Below are 12,057 nucleotides of genomic sequence, written 5' to 3' on the forward strand. Positions count from 1 at the left end.
CACTATTATAAGATATTTTGTTGACAGCTTTTGTTATTTTAGACCTTTTTGTTAACAGTTAAATATTAATATAATTTATTCTTAGAATTAACACAATTTTTTTACATATTCTGGAGCTGCTTTCTCTTCCCCATAGCATAAGTGATATCCTGACTGAGTTTATAATCATAATTATTGACGTTTATCCAATGCTATTTCAAAGTGCCAGAATTTTTTTTTGAGAGAATGAAATTACAATAACTAATACAACTGGATGTACAGCATTTATGATTTACACGTTAGCTTATTTTTCATGTTTCATGGCGATAAAAAAGTTAATTATTTATTGTATATTATATAAAAGAAATAAGTCTTAGTTACTGAAATGCGTATAATTAAATAGATTATCATTAACATATTATTTGTGATATAGATTTTATATTCAGTTAGATATTTATTTTATAATGTTTATCATACTAAAAGATTTTTGTTTTAAATGCATGATTTCATTAGATTTTGCACATATAAAAAAAACACTTTAAATAATGTTATTCTTAAATGTGTTCTAGTTAGTTTTTTGTTATATTTAATAATCGTCTCTGTATAGATTAGCGTTTATTATTTGTATTGAAAAATTATTAGACACTGTTTTCGTTTTTGATGTAATATGTTATTCTGTTGTAGTTGTAGGTTCTTTTATTAAAATTAATGTGATGAAAAAAAGAAGAAACACAATTAAATAATCACCAGTATATTATTTTAGAATTTTTATTTATTAATTACCAGTGTTTTTATTTCTTTACTTTAAACTTATCTTATTTATGAATGTTTAAATTTTCATCTTATAATAAGATGAACAACTTTTAGTAATCATTTATGATTTATAGTTTAAACTATATAAAGGATTTAATGTAAACTACTAGTACGGTCTAGTAATCGGAAGAATGAAAGTTTTTGTATCTTTGTAGGTTGAATTAATAACACTGGACAGGATGTACCAGGAGTGTATTATATTTTGTAATATATCTTTATTGTTTTTCTGGATAAGGGAACAGAAGAACCTTATATATTTTTTTTATATTACATTTTAATAAAAAAGTTTGCATTTTTATTGTGCATAAAAAAACACAAGTTAATAAAATTACACAAGATGTAGTTACAAATATTTCCTGGTCTAATTTATTGAATATATTACAATAATGAATCAATGTATCACTCTATGATAATTATTAATTGTAACTATTATTTGATAAATAAATAGCATACACGTATTTCATATTGTAGATCATACAAGGGTCTATGGGTATGTCCCGAAACAGCAGTAAGCTATGTCCAGTACTGCTGTGACAGGACAATATCACAGACCCAAGCATATATTAATTCTTCTAGTTTTCTTCTCTTCAGTAGATTTTTCTTATTTTCAAACACTGATTTCTTCAGTTTAATCTGAAACAAATGAGATATATATATATATATAAACATAAAAAGTTAAATTAATTTATTAATTTATTTAAGTGAAAAATATGGCTACAGTTCAATTCATGATTGAATTCATGATGATAATTTATTTTCGCAAACATAATTTTTAATTTACTGTATAAGCAGGAGTCTAGTTTTTACTTTAAACGGTTTTCTCATTGAAATTTTGTGTTACAGTTTGGGCATGGAAACAATGGCTCCACTCGGCGAACACCACGATGCATTCAACGGTCTTCTGGGAATGAATGGACTCATGATGCCGCATCTAAATGGTGTTGGCACGACTGCAGCTGCAGCCGCTGCCGCCGCTGCTGCAGCAGCAAAACAAGTTCAGCAGCAACAGCAACAACAGCAACAGCAACAGCAGCAGCAGCAGCAACAACAAAATGGTGCCACACAGCCATCAACATCACAACAGCCTCCCTCTACACAGCCTCCATCTCCTTCTGGACGTTCTACTCCAAACAGTAGTGATCCAGCTGCTGCCAAATTATTTGTTGGTGGACTCAGTTGGCAAACATCATCTGAGAAATTACGGCAGTACTTTGGCATGTTTGGTACTGTTACAGATGTACTGATAATGAAGGATCCAATAACACAGGTAAATAATAATAAAAACTTTTTAATAAACTAACCTTATTGCAAAGTCAATTAAATGTTCACTCAAGGTACACATACCTGAAAAAGAAAGCAGTATGAGTAAAACATAATTTATAAGAATGATATTTGACCAAATGTAAGAGGCATTAACCCCACAATTATATGAACTATGATTTTAATTTTAATTCTCTCTCTCTCTGTGCGTGCGTGTATATATATATATATATATATGTGTGTGTGTGTGTGTGTGTGTGTGTGTGTGTGTGTGTGTGTGCATGCATGCGATAATTGATTTTTAAATTGTAATGTTAGAATTTTTTCATAATTATTTTTTTAAATATGCCTGCAGCAACCAAATGTGTAATGAAAGCTGTTTATTTTTAATTTCAGAGGAGCCGCGGGTTCGGTTTCATTACATTCTCTGATCCAGAAACTGTAGAGAAAGTGCTCAAGGTGCCTATCCACACCCTAGATGGCAAGAAGATTGATCCAAAACATGCTACACCAAAGAACAGGCCGAAATTAACTAACAGAACAAAGAAAATATTTGTGGGAGGCGTTAGTCAAGATACTTCTTCCGAAGAGGTAAAAGCATATTTCAATCAGTTTGGAAAAGTTGAAGAAACTGTGATGTTAATGGACCAACAAACAAAACGTCATCGTGGATTTGGTTTTGTCACATTTGAAAGTGAGGATGTTGTAGATCGGATTTGTGAAATACACTTTCATACTATCAAAAACAAGAAAGTTGAGTGTAAGAAGGCGCAACCTAAAGAAGCTGTGCAGAGTGGTCTTTTGTTAGGTAAAAGAGTTATGATGGGAGTCAGCGCATTGCGTATGGCAGCTCCCACACCTGGTAGTGCAGGTGCACTCGCACCAGCCACTTCGCTTGTCGCCGCTCAGGCACACGTTCAGGCCGCCGCTGCGGCTGTAGCAGCTCAGAATGCAGCTGTTGGGTACGGTAAACTTTTTGGAGGATATCCTGGTCTTGCTGGCTACCGTTATGCACCTTATCCTGTCACTGCCTTGCCAGCCACACCTGCTCCTCCGACTCCTGCTGCACCTAATCCTACACCGACACTCCCCGCCATAGCTCCTCCGACAAACCCTTACCAGGGTTACAACCTGACAAACGTTGATATGTCTAGTTTTCAGGGTGTTGACTGGGGCTCAATGTACGGGATGGGAATGTACGTTTGAAGACCCCTTCCGGTTGGAAACGAATAATTGATGGGGGGCACGTTGTTCAAAACAAAAGTCTTGTGGTTAATGTATTATTATTTTGTTAAAGATTTAAAAGTGATTTATGTTTACTACTACTCTTTCTGTACTTATTAATAATAATAATAATAATAATAATAATAATATTAACGGATGTCCTTTATTCAAGGACTCGCTTTTGCTCACTTAAGAAAAAATGAAATAAATTTTCATGGGCACGTTTTTCTAAGCAATAAATTGCAATAAGTTATACAGTATTAAATTGCCCATATAATCAAATCTTCCATGAATAATCAGATATAAATATTAAAAATAGTATTAATAATTTGAATTTATAAGTATACATTTATGTATATGTATAAACCTGGCGACTACGATCTGATATATTCTGTCTCTATGATAAATGTATATGTAATATGTTCAGAGTGTATTTAAAAATGAGTGCCATAGTGAAGCTGTGCGACAGTTCAACTGAATTGATTATTAAAAAAACAGTAACATTTTAATTTAGCAAGAGATTTGCAAAGTGTGTTATTTATTACATGGTCATGGATGATCTGATCTCAGGAGGAGTGAGACTTTTTTTGTTTATTAGTTTTGTTTATTTAACCACGGAAATTTGTGGACAATGATTATTGATATGTTAGTCAGTAGGTGGATATAAATGATAAAAAATGTGTCTAGTCAACTTTTTCTTCAACTGTCAATGTTCCACATTAGTTATTAGGTATTTATTATTATTACGCTCCCATTATTATTTATTTATTTATTTAATATTTGATAATTAACTGAAATCGATATAATTTTGTACAACTTACAGATTCTAAATTTGTATTTCTCTTTATAGTTTCATGTTCCTCTAATATGCCCACTGTTTTGATCGGCTATGGAACCAAGACAGTTTAGTGAAGCACTTTCATTTTTTTTCCATTTTTATTATATAACATTCCATAGACAATGTGTTCTGGGGCTTTATCATAAAATTTTATGATACATCGAATTTTTCTGCATGTGATTTTGTGGACCAATATTTAATTTATTCATTTCTTCTTGTCAACAGAGAGAGTACGGTGGTGACATGTACATCTGTTATTTACATTTAACTGATGATGTACATATATGTTAAATTGTAGCTATTTAAAATTATTATTATTATTATTAAAAAAGAGATAATAGTTCTATGCATTATGATGGTAACAGTTAATTTATTATTTTGTGGTAATTTTTTTTTTATTATACAGTAAAAATTTTTATTTTCCTACTGTGCATTAATTATTGCCCTGAGATCAATTAACGTCACCGCCTTACTACATTTTCTAATGTATCACACTTAATTATTATATAATTTATATATAATAATTGCTAATTATATAATTATTATGTATAAAGAACTAAATCTGTGTTCAGTCTAGAACACATATTTTTTTGTGAGTAGATGAGAAAAAAGTGTGCTTCACCTCAAAAAAAAAAAAAAAATATATATATAAACGAGGTTACTTAATTATGATAATAGTAATTAATGGAAATTGTTGTTTTCAATACTCATTTTATAATTATTGTAGTGGTTTTGTAAACTTATTTAAATTAGGATTATATTACATATATATATAAATATTCATAAACTATATTTATATATATTTATTGTATAAATAATATTAAATAGAAGAAACTATTTTAACTTGTTAGTGACTGTAAAGTGAACATTTCTAGTTATAACTATTTATAATTAATTATAATAATCGTTAGTGAATTCTCTGCAAAAAACCCAATAGCTAGTGAAGATTATTTTAATCAAAGAAAATTTATTACTTTTTTCTTTATTAGCAATGTATGAAAATTGTTTATTTTTTGATTCATGCTAGATTTTTTCTCATTGTAACAGTCAGATTTCGTTTTATTTATAATTGGTGAAATTGTATTTATTTTTCAATTTTGAATTGCATAATTTTTTTTTAGGGTTTAAAGCAGAGAACTTACCATTAGTGAAAGGAAAATGTGATTTTTTTTTAAAGGAAATTGCAGTTATATTTTTTAGATTTAATTATTTTATAAGTATTTTATTAAGTTATCTGTTTATAATTTAAAATCATAACTGTTGTAAATTTAATAATAATGTACGATCAGATCACTTTTTCCTTTTGCTTGGTGACAATATAATGCGGAAGCAATAAGTGTTTTAGAAGATTAAAATGATAATAATTGATAAAAAGATGAACCCTCTATTTTTGTATTATTATTACACTGAAAAAAAGTTTGTATTTTGGTTGCGATATATACATATATTATATATTAGTGTGACTAGAGGGTTGGTCTCTGATATTTGTTGACCTGGTCCTAATGCTAACTAGTTCTAGTTTTCTTTGTTTTGTTGGTGGTTTGTCCTTTGATTATTATTATTATTATTATCATTATTATTATTACTATTATTATTATTATGATAAATACACTTTTGAATAGTTTTATTTTAGTGTTTAGATGTTTTTGTAGTGTCTGTGTGTAGTTGTAGTTATTATTGATTGGCATTATGCCACAACCATGCACTGTAGAAGCAGTTAATTAAATAAAGTAGTTATATAGTAGAAAAAGCTGCTTGATGGTATTAATCATTCCTTACTTGGTAATTAATTAATTAATTTATATTTATTTAATTGCTTGGATGGCCTTTGGGATGGTCTGGTCTGTCAGCCTCTCCTAGCTTCAGATATATTAACATACATGCCGACGTAATTTTTTTATTGTTACTGTCATTACTATTATTATTATTAAGACTCTTTATTTTGAGTCTTTTTAGTAATAATTAATTAATTAATTAACTTTATTTTTAAAAGGTATCACTGCTTCACTGTGATAAATTTAATCATCACTGCACGGTTTTTATTTTCATTTCTCTCAATACCTGTGGGCTTACTAGTATTCTTATTGCAAAAGGTGGATGCAATGTTTTACGTTATCTTCGTAAAACTCCCGTTAATGTTAACTCCCGTGCAGGCGATTTACTTTCTTATTCTCAGGATAGCAAATAACAATAAATAAATAAACGTAAAAATATACTTACAAATTATTACATTCCTTCATTAATTAGTAGATACTATCAGGCTAATAACAATCGATGTGTATATTTCGCTTTTAATAACTATTATCATATTACATTAATATTGGATGTTTTGCATGCTTAGGGCAATAAAATTTTTTGTAGAATCTCAAAATATTGAAATATTTTCTTTATGTATTTTATTTAAATCTAAAATAACTGCATGTGTCTGGTCTAATATATATGAACTGATGTCACTGTGTAGAAAAATAATTTGTAAATTTTATTTATTAATCATATTATTTCCATATATAATACATTTCTGTTTATTCTCTTTGGGAAATTATTTATATAAATGCATGCAAAAAAAAACTTATAAGCTCCTCTTTGTTTAAGCTTTTTTTATATTTTTATTGTTCATTTGCTATATTTCAGACCCAGTGTAACACTTTTTAAACTTTGCAGAATTTTTAACTAATAGCTGAATTAACTGTGTATAATAATTGTTATAATTATATATATATAAATAATCTGATTTTAAATATGTGTAACGTGCATGCTCCCCTTTCTATTGAATCTAGTAAGCCCTTATTCATGTCTGTAAGATTATTGTAGGTGATTGAGAGAGAGTGTGTGTGTGTGTCTGTGTGTGTGAGTACATACTGTGAGTGCTTGTGTGTATGCATAATTGAAAAAAATATATTAAATAGTGATGAGTCTTTCAACTTATATTATAATTAAAATATTTTAATAATTCACTGACAGGTGAATAATTTTAAAAAGAAAAATGATACTAATAAAACTTAAAAACGATACCATAATTTTTGTACACGATGCAAAATAATATTTTTCACCACACATTTCAAATCGTATAAATTTTTTTTTTTTTTTTTTAAATTATAGCGTTTTAAGATAACTTAGGAAATTTTAATGATTTTTAAAAGTTTACTGAATTTTTACTAGTGTTAAAATAATAATAAGAAACTGTGCGATGATTAATTTTCCATTTTTATTTCCTTTTTTAACATTCCAAAAATACATCAAATGTGATTTTATTTATTTGATGAGTCTTTTATAAATTGTATTTTTATACATCACAGTAATTTTTCAGTTTAATTTTTTTCTTTTACTGTATTTCAGATGGCACTAAAATATATTTATATTACTTTGAGATATTAAACAAATGCTTTGAATAGTTGGCTGAACAATTATTTTCAGCTCATTATCATAATTTTAGGATCCCAATCAGTACAACAGTGCCTTAATGTTTATTATATTTACCATTTTAAAAAGATTTTTTCCAATTTTTTTTATATGCATATTTTTTTAATATCAGTTATATACCTCAAATTGGTTGTAGATGTACAGAATAATATTACCATGACATCCAATCTAGTCATTAGGTTTTTAGGTTATTTTTTTAATTTTCATCTTTTTTTTAGTATTGTTGGTTAATTTTTTACTTGAAATTTCTTATTTGTGTTAATTTGGTTTTTTTATTGTATTTATAGTCAGTGTAAATAGTTAGGTTGATTTTTTTTTTTTAATAAGTGTGTACTTGATTCTTCTATATAATCACAGAAAAAAAAAACATGCAAACAGAACATTTCATTAATATGTATACATATATTGACATTTAAAATTACATCTATAAATCAGGGAAAACATGTGAAATTTAAGAAAGATTTTTAAAACTTAACTATATATGTATATAGCTTAAATTTTATTTTTCAGTCTGAAAAGCAATTTAAGGTACTAATTTAGAAAGTTTTACTTCTTCAACTTTTTTGTATTATATATTTAAAACTAAAAACCACCAGTTATAAATCATACTGTTAAATTTACATGTGACTATTTCGTGTCGGTGGCTTTCCATGTTCTTAGCGCATTGATTTCAATCTTACTACAAGCTCTGCAGATTTTATTTACTATATATAAACTGTACATTTATTGTGTGAGATCTGAAATGAAGCATTTTCATTTCAATCACGTATAGAAATTAAATATTGCACTGAGGATGTGTAAAGGTACTACCATAAAAAATTAGCCACTTGTTATAAATTTTAACTATAAGTTCTCATAATGAAAATTATCTTAAGAAAAAAAGTCATGTTTTCCCTGTACTTTTTTTAAAGGACAATTGAGGTGCTAAATTATCCCTCACTTAATTCAAAAATTTTTGATGCGGAAACACTGAATTAAGGTAAGTACTTTGATATAAACTGGTAAGTGTGATCTAGAGATGTATTTGAGTATGTGTGTGTATATATATATATATATATATATATATATATATATATACATGCATAGTAGATGGAGTGTTCAAATCAAGCTTTTCTTCTAATTGATTTTATCTCTCGGTGCGGTGTATAGTAGATGTAAAAACTGCTAAAGTAACATTTATATTATTATAATGTAAAAAGTATGAATCTGCTAAAACGTAATTTTTTTTATTATCATAAATATATTTATGGGATGATATGATATTGAAGCTTTTGTTTATCTGTTTCCCTCGTATTTATTCGTATTTATATTTTAATATTTCTTACATACTAACAGATGTCAGTTGTGCATGCATGTCTTTTCTGTTTATTTTATTAATTCGTACCTGGTATTTTGTGATATCGGTGAACATTGAATCGTATTGTAGGTGATAATTTAGTATTCGTACCATCATTATTATTAGTAATATTCCTAGTTTTTTTCTTAATTAACATTAGCCCAACCTTCACTAGTCATAACAGTGTATAAAGCTTTATTATAAATCTAGCCTTACTCCCCAAGTGTTCTTCATGATTATTAACTTGTCTTCCTCTTAAATAAAAAAAATAATATTCAAAAAAAGATATTGTATTGGTGGGTTAGGTTAGGTTTAAAAGAAATATTTTTTTTGGATTTGCAACAAATGCATTTTCAAAATGTAATGCAATATTATCATTATATTATTACTACTGTGTAATTATTAAATGTTTTGATTTTATATATATATTTTCTTTTTTTGTTATTAAATCATTTATTATTTATAATTTTATATATTTTACGACATTTGTTGAAAAAAAATTATGTACATATAATTATAGATTTATTATGAAAAAAGTTTTTTTTTCATAAAATGAAAATTAAAGTACCCTATTTGATACAAAAAATTAGTTTTATTTTTACAACAGTATCTATTTTAAAATAGAATTTTAATAAAGTCAACTTTCATTCGTTGAAAATATTAATTTTTATTTAAATAACTGATGCACTTTTCTTTATCTAATTTGCCTTCATCTAGAATATATAGCTGCTATATGAAACTATTCATGGGAATCAACGAAAATCTAATTTTTTTTTAGTTTTTAAAGAATGAGCCAATATCCAGTTTTGTAAAAGTAAAAATATGGGTGTAAATAAATTCTTTTTCTATTTTGGATTTTCTTTAAAATATTTTTAGCCATCTTGAGAATACTGTATTAATAATGCTTAAAAATTGTTAATAAAAAAAATAAAATTTTCCTCATTGCTCAATTAAAAAAAAAAAAAAAAAACAAGAAAAAATAACAATTGTGGCATATTTCAGACTAATACAAACACCAAAAAATATGATGTAAAATTCATTTGTGTATTTTTTTAATGAAAAATTTTCTAAAATTTATATTCATGCACATTAAAAAAAATTATGTACACACTAAACATTCAAAGAATGATATAAATTTACAGCTAGATAGAATTAAATAACAACCAAAAAGAATTAAAAATTTAATTAAAATAAGATTCCAAATCTTAGTATAATTCTACTGGAATGAATTTTTTTAGAATTCACACATGTTCAGAAACAATATTTCAAGAGAATGTTGAACAGGTTTTTCAATTTTTTTTTTGAAGATAAGTTTCAGTGATATTATGAAAATTGAAGAATAAATAAGACTTCATTCAAGATTTTAGGACTTCTTTTTTAAGGTATGTATTTTTTTTCAACAAAAGTAGTCATTCCTACTGAAAATTTATATAATTGTTAAACACTTAATTCTCCAGCATATCCCATTAAATACAGATAAGAGATTATCTTACACCCACATTACAATATTTTAGTATGTTAACATATTTAGTAGGTTAATATTTGATATCAGTGCAATAACTTGTAACTGTTTTATAAGGAAAACAATTTGGTATGATGATTGTATGATCCCTTTTTCTATTCTCCATTTTCTGTTTACAGTTTGCCTTAATAAAAATCTAAATTTATATAAATTTCATTGCCAATAAATTAACTTTTCTAAGCAGACAGTTACAGATTGATGATAGTTTACTATGAAACGTTGAAAAACTAAATGCTAGATGCTATGAAACATTTAAAAGTGGTATTTAAGTATGTTAAATTGTTATAAATTAGTAAAGACAGATTGAATTCCAGAGACATTGAATTGCTTAGAAATTTTTAAAAAGTGACTATAGTCTGGTTTTATACATTTGTAATAATTTTATTTTTAAATTACAAAAAAAAAATGTGTTAAGCTTAGGCCATGTATACAGCAACACTGAGTAGGTTGAGCATGATAATTTAAATCATTTTATTCATAACATTCCTAAGAGGTATCCATTTAGCATGAAATGAGTAGAAAAACCACAATATAATAATATTGTAGCTATTCTTGTGAAAACATGTGCAAAGGAAAAGTTGGTTTCTTTTAATTTGATTTTTTAAAGTCTCTAAACTCAGAATCAGGGAGGCAGGCAACCAAGAGACCAATAAAGTAACTTACAATATTAAATGTTAAAGCTAAATTTATATTTCATTAAAAATATAAAAAACTAGAATATTGAGATAAGATGCATGGCTGCATTGGTTTAGATTTACAGAATTAGCTTGTCCATTTTTATAAAATTGACAGAGTATTTTATTACTAAACATCATACCTTAAACACAGGTGAAAAAAATGTAAGATGCTTAATTAAGATGTAATGATCAAATGTTGCTTGTAAGCTACTTGCACATGCAAAAAAAAGAAGAGATTTGCTTGTTTATGATTGAGATAATAAATTGATGGGAACAAGTTGTAATAATGTCCAAAATAAACCAATAAAATAATGTGTATTATTATTTTATTGGATTTTTCACACGTGAAGAAATTATTAGAAGTTTTTGGTAGAAAATTTTATTGTTTCAAGTTTATCAAAGAAAATGTTTACATGGTAAGGATAAGGAAATAAGAAACTGTGAGTCTTGTTTAAAGATTAAAATTAAGATGGGCTGTATTATTGTTGAAGTAATATTTAATTATAGCAAAACAAATTTGAAAGTATTTTTGATTCGTATAATCATGACACAAAGAAACTTCTGACTAAAAAGGCATTTTAGTAGTTTCAGTGAATGACTGTACTAGTTGTCTGCTTGTCACCTAAAGTCTTTGTTGGATCAAACTTTATTGAGAAATGGTAATTTTAACATTGCTACCCCTGAGAAAGCAGTTTAAGTAAAAAAATTGTGTAACTTTACTTAACTGTAAGTTACAGCTATACCCATTATGTATAGATAATAGAAGTGCAACATGAATAATTCTTAATCTTAACACTGGTTAGTTTTAAACAGAATATTTTAAGATGTTATGTGTATTATTAAATCTTAAAAGTGAAAAAGGAAGTAAGAAAATTTGAGATGTTCACGATTCGACTTCCAGAAAATTTTGACATCTTGGAGGGTTTTGGGATCTGGAGGATGTTAAACGCAAAGAGTTAAATCATAATGTTAGTGCCAAAAGTAAATT

General features: G+C 26.8%; 1 protein-coding gene across 5 annotated transcripts in view; it reads left to right on the forward strand.

Annotated features, from left to right (window-relative positions):
• Positions 1-6,373, forward strand: part of msi (RNA-binding protein musashi) — a 1,037,545-nt gene extending 1,031,172 nt beyond the window's left edge. For all 5 annotated transcript variants that reach the window (XM_075366117.1, XM_075366115.1, XM_075366113.1 and 2 more), the window contains 2 exons: positions 1,636-2,059; positions 2,449-6,373. In XM_075366117.1, the coding sequence (XP_075222232.1) occupies positions 1,643-2,059; positions 2,449-3,258 (1,227 nt within the window). In that variant the 5' untranslated portion in view covers positions 1,636-1,642 and the 3' untranslated portion in view covers positions 3,259-6,373. The remainder of the gene's footprint in view (positions 1-1,635; positions 2,060-2,448) is intronic.
• Positions 6,374-12,057: the final 5,684 nt, after the last annotated feature.

The sequence above is a fragment of the Lycorma delicatula genome, chromosome 5, assembly GCF_047948215.1.
Source record: "Lycorma delicatula isolate Av1 chromosome 5, ASM4794821v1, whole genome shotgun sequence".
NCBI lineage: Eukaryota > Metazoa > Arthropoda > Insecta > Hemiptera > Fulgoridae > Lycorma > Lycorma delicatula.